The 16,804-nt window shown below is 42.5% G+C and overlaps 1 protein-coding gene across 4 annotated transcripts in view; it reads right to left on the bottom strand.

The window, feature by feature from the left end:
* Window positions 1–15,739, bottom strand: part of cacna2d3a (calcium channel, voltage-dependent, alpha 2/delta subunit 3a) — a 166,391-nt gene extending 150,652 nt beyond the window's left edge. For all 4 annotated transcript variants that reach the window (XR_008566413.1, XM_054755462.1, XM_054755547.1 and 1 more), the window contains exons 1-2: window positions 15,216–15,739; window positions 14,972–15,053 (exon numbers count right to left, since the gene is read on the bottom strand). Coding sequence is in view for 3 of the 4 variants with exons in the window: in XM_054755462.1 (XP_054611437.1) it covers window positions 14,972–15,053; window positions 15,216–15,334 (201 nt within the window). In the remaining variant the exon portion in view is untranslated. The remainder of the gene's footprint in view (window positions 1–14,971; window positions 15,054–15,215) is intronic.
* Between the last annotated feature and the right edge of the window lie 1,065 nt (window positions 15,740–16,804).

The raw sequence follows: 16,804 nt of genomic DNA, 5'->3' as shown, positions 1-16,804 counted from the left end.
TACAGTCAAAATAAGAACATTTGTGTTTGTGTGTGTTTATGTAGAGGCCCAAAGGGTGATGCAGAGGATGACTTGGCAGTCATATTGTGACCCCCATGAGAGTGAAGCCAGGGAAGGACATTGTGCTGGCCCAGCAGAACCATGCTGAGGCCTCTGCACCTGTGATCCAAGCACAGACACGTCCCAAGATCCCCTCCCATGTATTCTTTAGTGCCGCAGCTGCATTCTATCTATTATTAAAGCAAAGTGATGACATGGAATGAAGAAATATTTTGTGCAAAAGTAAAATAAATAATTGCATAAATACACAATCATGACTGTAGCAAGAGCTCTTCTTATTGTATCTTTGACAAAATGTTGCATCTTTGACTCTTTAAGCTTTAGGAACAGCTAGGACAGAACTAAAACAGATGTTGGTGCATGTAACAGCACAACAGAGCTGCAGTTATATCCAGAATTATGTGTTTCTATCCGAGCTGTCAAAGTTAACGCATTAACAACGAGTTAAGAGAAATTCCCTTTAACGCCACTATTTTTTTACGTATTATTAACGCGTGCACAGCCTGTTTGAACTATTAACCATGACTATGTTTATGACACAATGGCCATCTTTACCTGCAGGCAACTCCCCAACAAACTTTAGTAGGATTGATCTGGGATGCAGCAAGTCAGCCTGTCCTTCACACAACGCTGCACACAATAATGTGCACTTAGCACATTATTGTGTGTTCTAGCCCCATCTCTTTACATAGCTGGCCCTTACTGTGGTTGTGCAGCATCAAGAGTGAGCAATCTGTCAAAATCACAGAAAGATGATCTGCAGAGCAAAGGTGTGTGTGTATGCGCGCATGTGTGTGTACGTTTGTGTCTGTCTGTGTGTTCCGATGCTCTTTGTATATAAATGCTCCTGTTGGCTTCGGCTGCTGCACGGTGACATGCTCTTTATCTGCAGGCCAACTGAAGCAGAGCCACACCTGAGCGGCCAATGTTGGATGACAGTGTGTATTCATCTTTGTTGTTGACATTCATCATCCATAACAGAACAGACCACAAGATTAGACTGCATGCAAACTCTTTTTGTGTTTGCATGCATCTTCTGCATAAAAACGCTGGTGAATGGGAAGGAAAAATGCAACTCCAAATTATCCACTAAACCAAACACTTCACATTAGCTTTGTCAGAGAAGCTGGCAGTAAATCAAAGGGGTACATTGCAGAACAAGCCATCCAAAGGCATTTGATTTTTTTAAGCCCACAAATACAGAGTCAGCACATGTGATCTAAATACTTTAATCTGGTGGCAAGGGCCTTGCTCCCTGCACTTGAGCTCTCTGCAGCTGAGGCGGTGTGTTTGATTCACGGTGGCTTTTCACATGATTTTCTCACCAAAAAGGCACTAATTATAGCATGAGTGGCTGCATTGGCTAAAGATTGGCCTGCTAGCATAGGAAAGCACAGTAGCACAGGTTGCACTCCTGCCCGCCAACTTTATAATTAACCCTGCATGCAACATTCGTCCTTGCTCTTATAGTTATTTTCTCTTTGTGTCTTATTAACACATGTATAATTATTATATAATTATTATATAATTATTAACAATTGTTAAAACACAACATATTCATCATATAACCAGTATTACATTTTGCTAAACCATTTCTTCAGCATTCTTTTAGGGAGTGAGTTGCAGTCATCAGTACACATCCGTGCACCCCAGTAGCCTCCGCTCACCTCACCTCATCACCAGCCATGCTGAACAGAACGTGACAGCTATTCAATTTCTCCAAAACTAAAATCTAATCTGTAGCCATCTCCTCTGCACTGACACACCAAGTAACAGTGGAACGCTTCAAACATCACCCACCTTTGGCAGCAGATTGGCACAATCACACATCCCACATAAACTCCCATTTTCTCACTCAAGTCATTTGGGGGCTAAAGAAGGCAAGAGAAGGTAAAAAAAACAAAAAAAAAACATTTAAAAAGAAAAACACTGAATAAAACTGAAAGCTGTATCAAATATTTTGCCCATCAAATATAAAATATTAGACTCACTTCACACTTTCAGCCATCGCCATTTTTCAGGCATCTACTGAACCGCAATCAATTAGTCAGCAGTTTTCACACTTATGTGAACAGCTGAACTGTTGCATTTCTAAAGGAATATTAACAACCTTAAAAAAATCTCACATCATAAGGCTGTACAGTTCTATATGTACTCTTTAGAGTAACTAACTCATTCAACAAGTGCTTTTCCTTATTACTTAATGTTATTAAGTAATAATGTTATTAGTCAATGTCAAACATAAACACGCAATATGAGAAGAGATTCTGGACCACCATCTGCCGTCTCAGGAGGAGGAAGCAGCGCACAATCGTGTATTGTGGGGATTGTGTGCTGCTGACCTCGACTCAAGATGTTGTGGACTGGTGGAAGGAATACTTTGAAGACCTCCGCAACCCCACTGACACGTCTTTCAATGAGGAAGCAGTGCCTGAGGACTCCACGGTGGGCTCTCCTATCTCTGGGGCTGAGGTTGCTGAGCTCCTCGGTGGCAGGGCCCTGAGGGTGGATGATATCTGCTCTGAGTTCCTTAAGGCCCTGGATGCTGTGGGCATGTCTTGGATAACACAACTCTGCAGCATTGCGTGGCAGTGCTTCTGGACTGGCAGATTGGGGTGGTGGTCCCCCCACTTAAGGGGGACCGGAGGGTGTGTTCCAACTATCGTGGGATCACACTCCTCAGCGTTCCTGGTAAGGTCTATTCATTGGTTATGGAGAGGAGGAGGCACAGTTGAATCTCGGATTCAGGAGGAGCAGTGTGGTTTTTGCGCTGGTCGTGGAACTGTGGACCAACTCTCCACTCTCTGCAAGGTCCTTGAGGGTGCACAGGAGTTTGCCCAACCAGTCTACATGTGTTTTGTGGATTTGGAGAAGGCATTCGACTGTGTTCCTCGAGGAATTCTGTGAGGAGTAGTCCGGGAATTTGGGGTACCGGACTACCTAATTCAGGCCGTTCGTTCCATTTATGACCAGTGTCAGAGTTCGGTTTCCATTGCCAGCAATAAGTTGGACCCATTTCCAGGGAGGGTTGGACTACGCCAGGGCTGCCCTTTTTTCACCGATTCTTTTCATTACTTTTTTGGACAGAATTTCTCGGCACAACCAGTGCGTTGAGCGGGTTCCGGTTTGGTGGCTGTAGGATTGGGTCTCTGCTTTTTGCGGATGGTGTGGTCCTGCTGGCTTCATTGAACAATGACCTTCAACTCTCACTGGATCAGTTCGCAGCCAAGTGTGAAGCGGCCGGGATGAGAATCAGCACCTCCAGTCCGAGTCCATGGTTCTCGCCCGGAAAAGGGTGGAGTGCCATTTCCGAGTTGGGGATGAGATCCTGTCCCAAGTGGAGGAGTTTAAGTACCTCGGGGTCTTCGACAAGCGACAGATCAACAAGCGAATTGGTGCGGTGTCTCTAGTGATACGGACTCTGCATCGGTCTGTTGTGATGAAGAGGGAGCTGAGCCGAAAGGCAAAGCTCTCAATTTACCAGTCCATCTACGTTGCTACCTCACCTATAGTCATGAGCTTTGGGGAGTGACTGAAAGGACAAGATCGTGGGTACAAGCCGCCCAAAATGAGTTTGTTTTCTCCGTAGGCTAGCTGGGCTCTCCCTTAGAGATAAGGTGAGAAGCACTGTCATCCCGGAGAAACTCGGAGTAAAACCGCTGCTCCTCCGGATTGAGAGGAGCCAGATGCCTCCTGTCAGGATGCCTCCTGGACACCTCCCTAGGGAGGTGTTCAAAGCACGTCCGACCAGTAGGAGGCCTCGGGGAAGACCCAGGACATGTTGGGGAGACTGTATCTCTCAACTGGCCTGGGAATGCCTCGGGATTCGCCAGGAGGAGCTGGACGAAGTGGCCGGGGAGAGGTAAGTCTTGGCTTCCCTGCTTAGGCTGCTGCCCCCTTGACCGGACCTCGGATAAGTGGTAGAAGATGGATGGATGGATGGATGGATGGATGGATGGATATATTTGTGTTACACATTGTACAGCAGGGGTCACCTACGTTTTTTCTTGCGAGAGCTACTTTTAGAAAATGAAAATGGCCACAAGCTACTCATTTTTGTAGAAATGATTTTCATACCTTATTTCAACCCAAACAGATCAAATATGCTTGTTTTACCAAAACATTCACAAAATGCTGGTATCCACAACTCACATTTTATGTTTCAGAATACTTTTCTTTCTAGTGTTCTCACATTATTAACTGAAAACCTGAATGAAAACAAGGCCTGCGGGTGCCTCATGTGGTTGTGGGGGACTACCTGGTGCCCGCGGGCACTGTGTTGGTGACCCCTGCTGTACAGTATATTGAATTAAATATGCTTCTGAGGATCAAAACATGCATATTGTTTTTTTTTAAACAAAGCTCATAGACAAACATTAACAGACCCAAATACTGAATGTTGATTTTGACCTAAAATGGACTAACATCAAGCAGAAGTGTCTCACTTTTTATTTTTCTCACAGTGAGGAAACATAATGACTGCTATAAAGCTTAAAGTGTATTTCTACTGACATCTGGTAAATCTGAGTACATTTTCTTCTTCTTCTGTGCCTTGATGGTTTTTTATGAGCCAGTTCCTACCACTGTGCAGCTTACGGTTATGGGTAGTTGTTTCATCCCTCCTTCTTCTGGAGGGAGCGTTGTGTCTTCCCTTTCATTCTTTGACTATATTGTTAGATATGTCAGTGGTTCACAATTCTAAATTGAACAGCAGTAAAGGATGTTGGCATCAGAGCGCTTACATGCATGCCAATCCATACATACATACGATTATTCACCATCCAAGAGAATTGATTCTCGCATAGCCATCACACAACAGCCTTCCCACCGTACTCTTGCCTTTTGCTCTCTAATTCTTCCCTGATTGAGTGAAAAAGACAATGTGACGATTGGTGACTGAGTATGCTTCATGTTGATATACAAACTCGCACATACACTCTGCAATCATACACACTACAATTAACTATTAAACTACTGGACTAAACACTGTGACGCGCGGTGAGGTTAATGGCTGGTGAGGCAATGACTTTTTTTATATTAATAGAGGTTGCTCATTAAGAGGATAACATGAAAAAGAAGAGAGTAATTCCCTATTGTTAAAAAAAAATTAAATACTTGTTATACTCCCATGTTTTTTATTAACTGGTTTCATCTTTTATTTGTATATGAAGTATAAAAGTCTGTTCACATTCTGGTGAGCTTGGGTATATAATCCTCCATCTTGACACTGAAACCCATTAATTAATTCAGCTCGGAATAAAAAATATCTATTGCATAGACTGTGGAACAGCATGGTACAAAAAGTGGTTTACAAAGAAAAGCTACATGCTTTAAAACAAATCTGCATAGAACAAGGGAGAGTAATTTTTCTGAAATCATTACCATCTGTAGCAACGACTATTGTACCAGCCAGCTGGACACCTCGAGCTGACACACCTGTCATTGAGAAAAAAAGTCGAAGAGATCATCTGCAGTCTAGGTCCATCAACGAGCTGCCTAAATGAGTTACCCACTAGATTTCTAAAGTCTGTGCTGATCAGTTTACTACCACAACTCACTCATCTACTTAGCATCTCACTTTAGACTGGAACATTTCCAAAGGCTCTAAAAACTGCTGTCATTTAAGCCTCTTCTGAAGAAGAGCAGTCTTGTTGCCACAGTACTGAACAACTATCGGCCCATATAAAACCTGCCATTCTTGAGAAAATTATCAGAAAAGTTTGTATACCAACAGCTTACTGACTTTCCCCTCTTTAACAATGTGTTTGATACTTTCCAATTACGCTTTAGGTCCCACCACAGTACTGAGACAGCTCTGGTAAAGGTGACAAATGATATCTGTCTGAACACAGATGCAGGCAAGGTCTCAGTGTTAGTTCTGCTAGACCGGAGCACTGCCTTTGACACAGTTGACCATGTGATCTTATTACAGAGGTTACAAGACTGGTGGGAATCTCCGGTACTGCTCTAAACTGCTTCAAGTCCTATCTGGAGGAGAGGAAGTACTTTGTTGGAATTGGTAACTGTGCCTCAGACCAAATGGCTATGACCTGTGAGGTTCCCCAGGGGTCAATCCTGGGGCCGCTGTTGTTCAATCTGTACATGCTGCCTTAAGGCCAGCTAATACGGAGCTGCAATGTGTCGTAGCACAACAATGCAGACACTCAGATGTTCGTGTCACTGACGGCAGGTGAACATTGTCCTGCACATTTACTTTGTCACTGCACAAAACAGATCAGTGTGTGGATGCACAACAACTTTCTCTAGCTAAACTAATCATTATCTTTCATCACGAGGGGGTTTAAAATTATTGCACTGTGTAAAATGTGCCCCACTATTGTGATTCCAAGAAGCCATACTGTCAGTGAGGTGAAAACCAGTACAGCCAACATTACACACTGGTACAAAGAGAAAACTTGCTCAATGATACATGAAATTACAGAATGCAGCAGAATAGCAGTGAACAGGGTAAACACACAGAGCTCATTGTGGGTGATATTTAATGTGTCTGTAAGCCGGAGGGTGACTGTGACACACACTGCATGCAGTGTCATACATATGCATTGTGATTGTACCAAAGAACATGCAGCTAATACCCACTTATAAAGAAGAGGTATTGATCAGGATTTTTTTTGTACATGAACACACACACACACATATTCCCTGACTGATGTAACCTTGAAATGAGAGCAGTGCGATAGATTCAGGAAGTGAGCTGTTGAAAGGAGAAAGAGCACAAATAATGGCGAGGGTAGTTTCAGGATTCAAGGTTCTTTCAGTTAAGTAAAGAGATAAATATAACATGGGAATTGAAAACAACAAAACTCAAGTCAATGTTGATTTGCAGTCATTATACAAAATATTGATCAAGAAGATCTAGCTGACTGGAGCCTATACAAGCTGCCCTTTTCCTCTAAGATACTTTTTTTTCGTTGCAAGGCTTGTGAAAGTGGCTAATAACCTCTGCATTAGCCAAGCTTTTGAAACCTTCATAGTTTGTTGTCAGACTACTTTCCATTTGGTAATGATACCAATGAATTTTTCAATGGGCCGCACGGTGGCCTATTGGTTAGCATGTTGGCTACACAGTCAGGAGATCGGGAACATCTGAGTTTGAATCTCTGTTGGGCATCTCTGTGTGGAGTTTGCATTTTCTTCCTGTGCACACATTCAGGAGATCAGGAAGATCTGGGTTTTAATCTCCATTGGGCATCTCTGTGTGGAGTTTGCATGCATGCGTGGGTTTTCTCCGGGTACAGTTGTGGCCTCCCACATTCCAAAAACATGCATGTTAGGTTCATTGGCGACTCAAAATTGTCCACAGATATGAATGTGAGAGTGAGTGCTTATTTGTGACATATATGTCACTTATATGGCTTATATGTGCCCTGCGATTGGCTGGCGATCAGTCCAGAGTGCCCCACCGCCTCTCGCCCGAAGTAAGCCGGGATAAGCTCCTGCATACCCGCGACCCGAGTGACGATAAGCGGCATAGAAGATTGGTGGATGGATGAATTTTTCAATTGCATACAGTATAGGCCTGTCACGATAATCGATAAATCGATCAATTAACCGTACGATAAATAAAAACAAACTTGATAATTTTTCTGGCCTTGATATATTGACATCTGCGTGTTTGTTTTCCTCCTCTCTCTCTACCAAACAGACTGGATGACAAGAGGTTCACTCTGTGTACCTGTCTCAACACCTTGGCGTGTTGGTTCTATAGCGGAATCAACGGAGTGAGTGAACCCTCCTGTCAGTCATTCAGTCTCTTTGTCCAAGTGAGGCGAGGCGCGCTACGCGCTAGCGAGTGCCCGACTTGCTAGCTGTACGTGTTGTGTGCTACATGATCAAATACTTTCTTCATGCCTGTTGTGTATAAAAGACGATCTGATGTCAATTTCTGTCGTTTGTGCATCGTCATTTTGTGACATGGAAAAACTTGTGACAAAGCCAATTAAATAAATAATATAAAACAGTGGAAATTCCGTTTCAGTGATTCCCGGATTCCCGAAGACATTTTGCTGCACCAAAACATGCCCTATGACCAAACTCCGACAAAACGTTACACCCCATTAAACATAAACAACGTATTCCACACACGTTGCTAAAAGTGAATCAAGGAAGTGCATATGCAAATGAGCTGACGTCTGCATTGACACACGATGTCAACTTCAGAGTACAGTGTTCCCTCGTTTATCGCGGAGGATAGATTCCACAATAGCATGCAATAAGTGAAATTCGTATATACTTTTTAAAACTGTAAAACCACTCACCATAAACTTTATACACTTTTCTCAGACATCATAACTGCATCAACATTTCCTCACATTTCTCTCTTGCTTAAACACTCTGAAAAAAATTCTAAACTTTGTTTGAATTTTTAGTTTTAATTTTAAGCTTTTAAGCTTTAATTTGAAGCTAGGAAATTATTAAGTGACTCACACGTATTTCACTCCTCTGATCGCGCCTCTTCGCCCTGGCACTGCTCCACTGTACTCTTGCGTTTCTGTATCCTTGTTAAAACATATTGCTCCTGTCGTCCTCTGCCTTTTGAGTGCGATCCCAGGTGCTTTTGACGGTGCAGAACATTGTGGAGTCACACAACTTGTAATTGAACATTTATGGAAATTTGGCAAGCCGAACGCATTCTGTACTGCAGAGGAAGGCACGGAGGAGAATGATTGACAATGGTCTACAGTCCCTAGCCCCTCAGCCAATCAGGACGCAGACACAACGCGTGGGTTCTCCCTTAGCCAATCAGGACGCAGAAAACAATGCACATTCATACACTGTAAAAAAAACAAAAACACTATATTTCTGGGTTATTTCTCAATGTTTTTTGTCAATATTCAGGCCATAACGAAAGTGACACGCCTATCGTGACACGCCTGTCATGATAATCGATACATTAATCGAACAATTTAAAAAACTGAAGTAGATCATTTTGCCGGCCTCGATAAATTGTCATGTGCATGTATACGTGTTTGGGTTGGGCATCGATGCTCAAGGATCAATGGGAACCGAGACTAACATTGTGATTCTCCTGGGATCGTTCACATTTTTTTATATCAATTCCTAGATTCGATGCATACGTGACAAATAGCCACGAACAACAATGAAGAAGAACCCCACGAGCACCAACGAAGAAGAAGCACCTAAAAAGTTTGGCTTACCATCATAACAAGAGCTCAGTTCAACATTTGCAACACAATGATAACATGCAAAGGAGGGTGAACATGATTAAACACCTTCTGATTCATAGTGTAGAAACCACATAATACCGAGTCTTTGATGTGCTACGTGGGACTTCATTGAAGCAGTCAGAATACGGGAAGTCCAACAATAAATGACGATCGTCTCATGCCAATGTAAATGAGGGGTTCAGAGTGCCCGCTGATGACGAATTTTAGTGTAAATAAAAGACGGGCGCTACGGCTCTCGAGAGGTAAGTTTATTCATATTTATTCATCACAGCTAGTCTGGTTTAGCAACAGTCAAGTCTTCTTTTCAAACCACACAACACACTTCCAGCCTTCAAAATAAGAGCTCTGTTGGCTACACCCTGTTTATATAACAAAATAAGGCTTTCATAAAAAATAGCTTACACCAACGTTGAGGCGGCAAACAAAGTATACGAGTGCTAAGTGATAACATTAGCCCTTGTAGTCTTCATAGACAAATCTTTTACAAGTTGTTTGATTGTGCATGTTTAAGTGGTTGCAGCATTACACACTAACACGTAAACAACAGCATATGTGGAAATGTTTTTTCATTAGCTTTTCAAACGTAAAAATCTTTTCTGAAAATGTACTCCTGTAGAAAGAAAGTTCGTTCATGTTGAATGGTTTGACATTTATATGGTTGAAAATAGCCCTGTGAAAAAAGCCATAGTAAAGTTGATTAAATAAAGTTCATATCGTTACACCAGTGGTCCCCAACCTTTTTAGACCCACGGACCGGCTTGTGTTCCCACAAATCTCCCACGGACCAGGGAGGATGGGGGTTCGTACATTCTAGCGATCTAATTTATCTTATTTATGATGGATTGTGTAAAACTAAGACATGAATAACTTCAAATTAAAAGCACAAATTGAATGCCGACCCACCAGCCACCAGTTCAAGTTCCAGCCAAGTTTTTCCAGAGAGATTATTACATCGCTGTTTGACATGTGTGATAAAAGGCAGTGTGCTAGCATGAATTAACTTGAGACAAATGTGCACATTAGCACTCAATAAGTCATCAAAACTTACCTTTATGCATTCCCACATAGTATCAGCATTTGACACCAAATATGAGGTGAAAGAAAAATGCTAAAAATACAGTTGTATTCTATCTGTGCAGCATGAGATAAAGTTAGCACACGCACAATGGACATGCGTCAGGTGAGACGGGTGTAACAGAGAGAATCCGGCCACTTTTCAAAATAAAACATCAAAAAATTGAAATAATGGAAATTATTTTTTCTTTCTGTGCAGCCCGGTACCAAATGACCCACGGCCCGGGGTTTGGGGACCACTGCATTAAACAATTCATGGAGAAGTTCAGACATTTCATCCGAAAAGAATTCTGGTTAGCGCCGTCATTTAAACCATGCAAACTAGTGTAACCAGCCCTGTTTCGCACTGACCGCACTGGGGCTTGAATACAGGACCTTCATAATGGGAGGCGAGAGCACTGACCACACGGCTAAAAGCCCGGACTGTCGGCCGCGTGTTCAGCGCAGATCTTAAGGCAGAGGGAGTGAGGTTTACTGACGTACACTCGCACAGCCTCAGGCTGGCATCCGTTACATTAGTCTTAAAAGCATCGGAATCGAGAATCGTTAGGAACCGGAATCGAAACAAGGAATCAGAAATACAACTGGAAACATTCAAATTCGACCTATGCCCAACCATCATACATGTTTACGTATACGTATAGTATTCAATAATGGCGCCCTACAGCCGCATAACATCTACCTTCCTTCAGCATGTCCACAAGTCCAACTTTTTGCACGATGGTTAGCATCTTCCTCTGCCTTTTGGGCGCAAAACGTTTCGTCGACATTGTGGGCTTTGTTCGGGAGAATATGTGCATGTACAGAGTTCAAAGTCTCTGCAAGCTGTTTGCTAGCGATCAGACAACAGGAAACACGGCAGTTCGGCACGAAGGAGATGGATTGACAATTGTCTACAGCCAATCAGGACGCAGAAGACAATAGCGGGTTCTCCCTTAGCCAATAAGGACACAGAACACAATAGCGGGTTCTCCCCTTAGCCAATCAGGATGCAGAACACAATGCACGTTCATACGCTGTAAAAAAAACTCCACTAAATTTTCACCAAAAAAACGCAAAACGAGAAGTCCGCGAAAAGTGAACCGCGATGGAGCAAGGGAACATTGTACATTGAAAACCTATCAATATCACTGCTTGCCAATAAGGAAAATCATACTGGGTTAGTGTTAAAAGACATACATTTCCAGCAACAAGGTCTGCAGGCTCGTTTTAGCTCAGTTAACACTGTGGCCTTCATTTGCATTTCATAAGGAGGTCGTCACTCTGTGAGGAGGGTTATCTCCTCTTTGGAGGCGGCAAAAGATGAGAAGGGGGAACAGTTTTTATCCCGTCAAAAAGATAACACCACGACTCAGGCTTATCAGCAGCTGATGAAATCCACGCTATAGGCCTATCTGTGTGACTGTGAACGTGAATGTGCAGTGTGTGGTCACGTGCACACACATTAACCACAGTGACACACCACGCTGGCTCTGTATGTAGAAAAGTCTGAACTAATATCCTTTACTTCATCTTTGCAGGTGTGTGTTTATGTGTGCATGCACAGTGGGGGGCTGGTTTCATTGTGGCCCTTGATCTACCTGTTAGTTTTGTTAACACTTTTAAACCATGCTTTACCAACAGACCCTCTTGTTTGTTGTGTGTGCGTGCACGTGCGTGTGTGTGTGACCATATTTCATGAGACACAAGTGCTATTTAGCTATTCACAACATGTTCTACAGTTCATGTCTCAAAAGTAGCACTTTTGAGGGTACAACCCCATTTTATACATGTTTATACTTTTTTGAGGGTGTACATTAGAATAATAGCTGGATATTTTTTCATTGCATCTACAACCCCCAGAACAATGTACTGTACTAAAAATATGGCAAAAATACGGCCACATGTCTAATGGATCTAACGGACATACTGCATTGCAAACACTCCATTACCATTCATTCCAAAACAGGTTTAGGGGACATGATACCATGAAGTTTGAAATAACCCAAAATTTACTGCACGTGGTCCTCGGTTTATGGAGTTCCATTTTACAGTGTATTATGGTCATGAACGCCATCCACTCATTCATCCATCCATCCAGCAGAAGGTGAGTCAGACTAACAGTGGAAGAAATACACGATGTGTGGCTCATGCGCAGCTACACTATTCTCAATACTCCACTGTCATAACCATCATAAAGGACAGCGGCACTGCTTGCCAACAGGCAAGTCAGGGAAATGCTTGGGGTCCCATGCTACGTAGGAGGGGACTTCCTCTCTATTTGTATCAATGCGCGCTATCGCCTGTGCATTGTTGTGTATGTGACGCACTTGATGCACTCCACTTCTGATGGGTCATACAACTTCATGTCAAAAAATCTGAACTATCCCTTTAAGTTAGGGGTCTCAAACTCGTGGCCCGCGGGCCATTTGAGGCCCACCAAATCGTATCTTGCGGCCCGCGACTGGACATCAAAGAGTAGTGTAACTGCAGCCCGCAATATCCGGGCAAGCTCAGTGTCACTTACATTCTTACAGGGGCAAGTAAACGCCAACACTGAACTAACAGTGGTGTTATCACGTGGATGTATTGTGAATTGTACCATATCATGAGGTACCCTGAGATTCCCAGCCCTACTCCCAATACTTGATGCGGCCCAGCCTCACCCAGACTCTACCTCCACTGGCCCCCAGTGAAATTGAGTTTGAGACCCCTGCTTTAAGTCCATGTTCTGCAAGTTCTTTGTTTCATCTCCAAATGTTTCTCCCTTCTTTTCTCCCCGAAAACTATTGACACATCACTCAAATCTTCGCTATAATAACTGGAAACATCCTCTGTCTCATACACCACTATGTTTGTGTAGCTGAGAGGTGTTACTCCCCTGGTGTCACTTCCGCTTTGCTGCAACAACACGTTCGTCATGGCTGGCACCATGTATTATAAATGTAATTTTTACCCATTTACCTTAATTACAAACAATATATAACATATTTAAACAATTTGATAAATCATGTCAGCGACCCTTTAAGCGCTGTAAATTCATTTAAAAAGTCACATTTTATTTTGGAACAAGCTTTTAAATGTGTACCTTCCCATGTAAGCCCACATTACGCAAGCCACTAAAAGCCGGTCGTGCTATTTACAGTGCAAGAAAGGCAACTCCATAACTGCTCAACATGTCAGTTGTTTTATAGCCATCATTCAGTTTCTAACATCTGACATCTGTCGGTAAGTACAAACACACTCAGCGTACACTTGGACAATCATACAAGTTTCAGCTGCATCAAAAAATGTTGTCATGGCGATATTAATGTAACAATACTGTATTTCTAATAGAGTAGTATGTAGGGGTGCAGACCTGCACTGCATCAAAACAGGGGTGCAAAGATTCCTCCACTAATTTGAGTACCTCAATTACAAAAAATAATCGAGAATTTTTTTCTGCCTCGAGGAATCGCTTACGTCACCAACGCGCTTACGTCACCCACGCGAGGGCAAAAAAGGAAGCAACTGTTTGAAGGCGCGGGAAGATTGAAGATGCGAGACAAACAAAATGTAAAAAACAGACAGAAAATATGGCCAGCAAGTTGAACACCGTGTATCATGATGTGACGCGGCACTTACATACAACAGCAGCACATCTTATGTGTTGCATCATCTCCTCCCGAATGGAGCGGAAGGTGCGCGACAAGGTAAAATTAACGTAGCGCAAATCAGTGAGATTAAGGTCAATGTACCTGACTAAAATAACCTTAGCCGTAGCTTTCTCTTAATTATGACTACTGTCCAATGTGTGGCAGTTTATTATGATGGTAACGTGACTTCATACAGGGTTTATTTCATCTGCAAAAACACAGTGCTGTGAGTTAAGATGCAAAATAAAGCTCACTAATCAGTAGCTGCTCATTTCTAGCAGACAGTACTTTGTAATGGACAGGAACTACTGCATGTCTCACTCACTTAGTTGAGAGTAATGTGTTCCACTACAAGTGCCTTCATTTTACTTTGAAACCTGCAAAAACTCAATATCTTATAAAGAACATTTGTCTTATTTCTAGTCAGCCTGTCTAAGTTTAGGATTTATAAATGCACAGCCATCAAGATAATGTGATACGTGATTTAGTCTTAGTAATGTCTTAGCAAAGTAATTATTAATTCTCTATTTTTCCAGTAAATAGCGACAGACTGAGATGGATAAATTCATCTACAAAAGCACCATCATGTAGCGCATCAGACCCAAGAAAAGACAGTTTGTTCCCATGCACAATGTGAATTTAAGAAATAAAACGGTTCATTGTCTAAAAAATTAAACCAACTGGTCGTTCATTATTTTGTGAAATGTTTTATTTTCTCTTGTGTATTTATAATTGCTCTTCAACCAAGCAAAAATATGTTTTTTTCCGATTACTTGATTAATCGAAACATTTTCAGTAGAATACTCAACTACTAAAATATTCGATGGCTGCAGCCCTACATCAAAATGAGGTGTGCCTCTCTTTTTTTGTACCCCACTCTTTGAACTAAAACAGGTAACCCTGATGATAAACGCAGCAGTTAAATGTAAAATTTTGGAAGTATCAGTCAAAGCATTTACAGTTGCAAGTCACAATACAACTACGTTTGAATAAGTGTAGATGAAGTCAACTAACCTTCTGCAGCAACTGAGAGCCTGAGTACTTTGCAGAGATGGACTTCATCTCCCCACCAAATGCTGAAGCCCACAGCTTCACTCTGCCGGTAAATAAAAATAAATATTGGAAAATGTCACATGCAAATCTCAGTAAGAGAGTAGCAGCAAGAGTGATGCAGGTAAACTGAATAAACACTACTCTATGTAAACTTTTTTCAAGTGTAGTTGGATTGCATTTACGCATGTAAAGAACATGTACTCACACGGATGGAGGGATGCTTTGGTGGGAGCCTTCGACTTCACTTATCCTGGAGCTCAGAGTTGACAAAAGTAACAAAATACACGCATTCCACACACGGAACCTGCCACTATCCACCTGCATTTTTGGTAGTCTCTGGCGGACAGTGCTCGTTAGGTTTAACGCGACCACCGTAAGTGTTAATTCTCTCCACAGAATTCAAAACAGAAAGAAAATCACCCAAGCTGACGGGCCGATAGGTGCATGGTCAAGAGGTGTGGTGACGCGTGAACGCTGCGTGACTTCTCCAAAGTGCCGAGCGAGTTCGGTCACACAAACTATGCGGTTCCGCGCACAAGACTCAGCAGGGGGTAAAGTCTAGCTTGACTTCATTGCCAGGAAATGATAATTACACGCTGCGTTCTTAAAAGAGCTCACCGAAAAAGATGATACAGTGTGGGGTTCAGGAGCAATCACCAAAACGATGCACAGCGCACGAAAGCGCGCCTCCTCTTCCTCGTCCTTTTGAGATGTGACCAGCCTCTCTCGTTCTCTCTCTCTCTGTCTCTCTCTCTCTCTCTCTCTCAGAGACACACACACACACACGCACTCTCTCATCACTTTCTCGCTTCAGCTCAGCATCTGAGGATTGGTTGTTGAGGATGCTGCTGTTGTTGTTGAATTACCATTCTTCTGACCCCAGCTCTCTCTCTCTCACACACACACACTTACATTGGCTTTATTACAGGGCTTTAATAGAGGTCTTTCAGCTTTCAAGTCACATCAAGTCATGCACTATATGGTCAGTTCACTGAAGCAGATTACTACCAGAGTGCTGATGAAAAAAGTGGAGTGGAGTATGTGTATGAAAGTAGGAGGGAAGGCGAGTGGGTGTTTTGGGTCCTGGTTGAGGACGATGACAAGACATTTATGTTGCATTAGACTGCACTTTGTAACAGCGATGTGGCACTGGCAACGTGTGAGCATATGGCTAACGAAAGATGAGGAGAGGCCTGCAGGCGACACATCCCATGTGACGGATCACATTTCTCTTGGAGCTGCAAAGATTTTGGCAATGCTGTGTGACGAGATCAACACTGAGTCACTTACTGTAGATGCATACCCAGTGTTTCACAAGATGGGAGACATACTGTACATATGATAGACATGACATTGAGGGGTCAAGAACAGTACCTTGTCCCCCACAGATGCAGATTGTAATGAGATCCAATACAAGAGATGCATAAAAAATAAGAATTATTGTAGTACTTCACTGCATCCTACTACAAAGCAAATGTTTGAAATGTCACCTTTTTTAACAAGAAGAGGCAAGGAATATTAGGAAAATGCTGTTGATATGATCTAGTGTAGTTGTACACTATATTACAGTCCCGATAATAAATATGTTGCTGAATTAATCTCTCTCATTGTTATCACAGTTCTTTCAGTGGAGCTATGTTTCTCCTTCTTTTGCCGCTTAATTTTGACTCCTACTTTTCTGGTTTTCCAGCTGCTCATTAGGGCCAAAGTCAACTAGGATGAAACCAAAAGATCCAAAAGAAGGGGTAGGGGTAGGATGGCTTGATTGCTGCTACACACACCTTTGTAATCATT

The sequence above is a fragment of the Dunckerocampus dactyliophorus genome, chromosome 1 (genome assembly GCF_027744805.1).
Source record: "Dunckerocampus dactyliophorus isolate RoL2022-P2 chromosome 1, RoL_Ddac_1.1, whole genome shotgun sequence".
Lineage (NCBI taxonomy): Eukaryota > Metazoa > Chordata > Actinopteri > Syngnathiformes > Syngnathidae > Dunckerocampus > Dunckerocampus dactyliophorus.
This window is presented reverse-complemented; position numbering and strand designations above follow the sequence as displayed.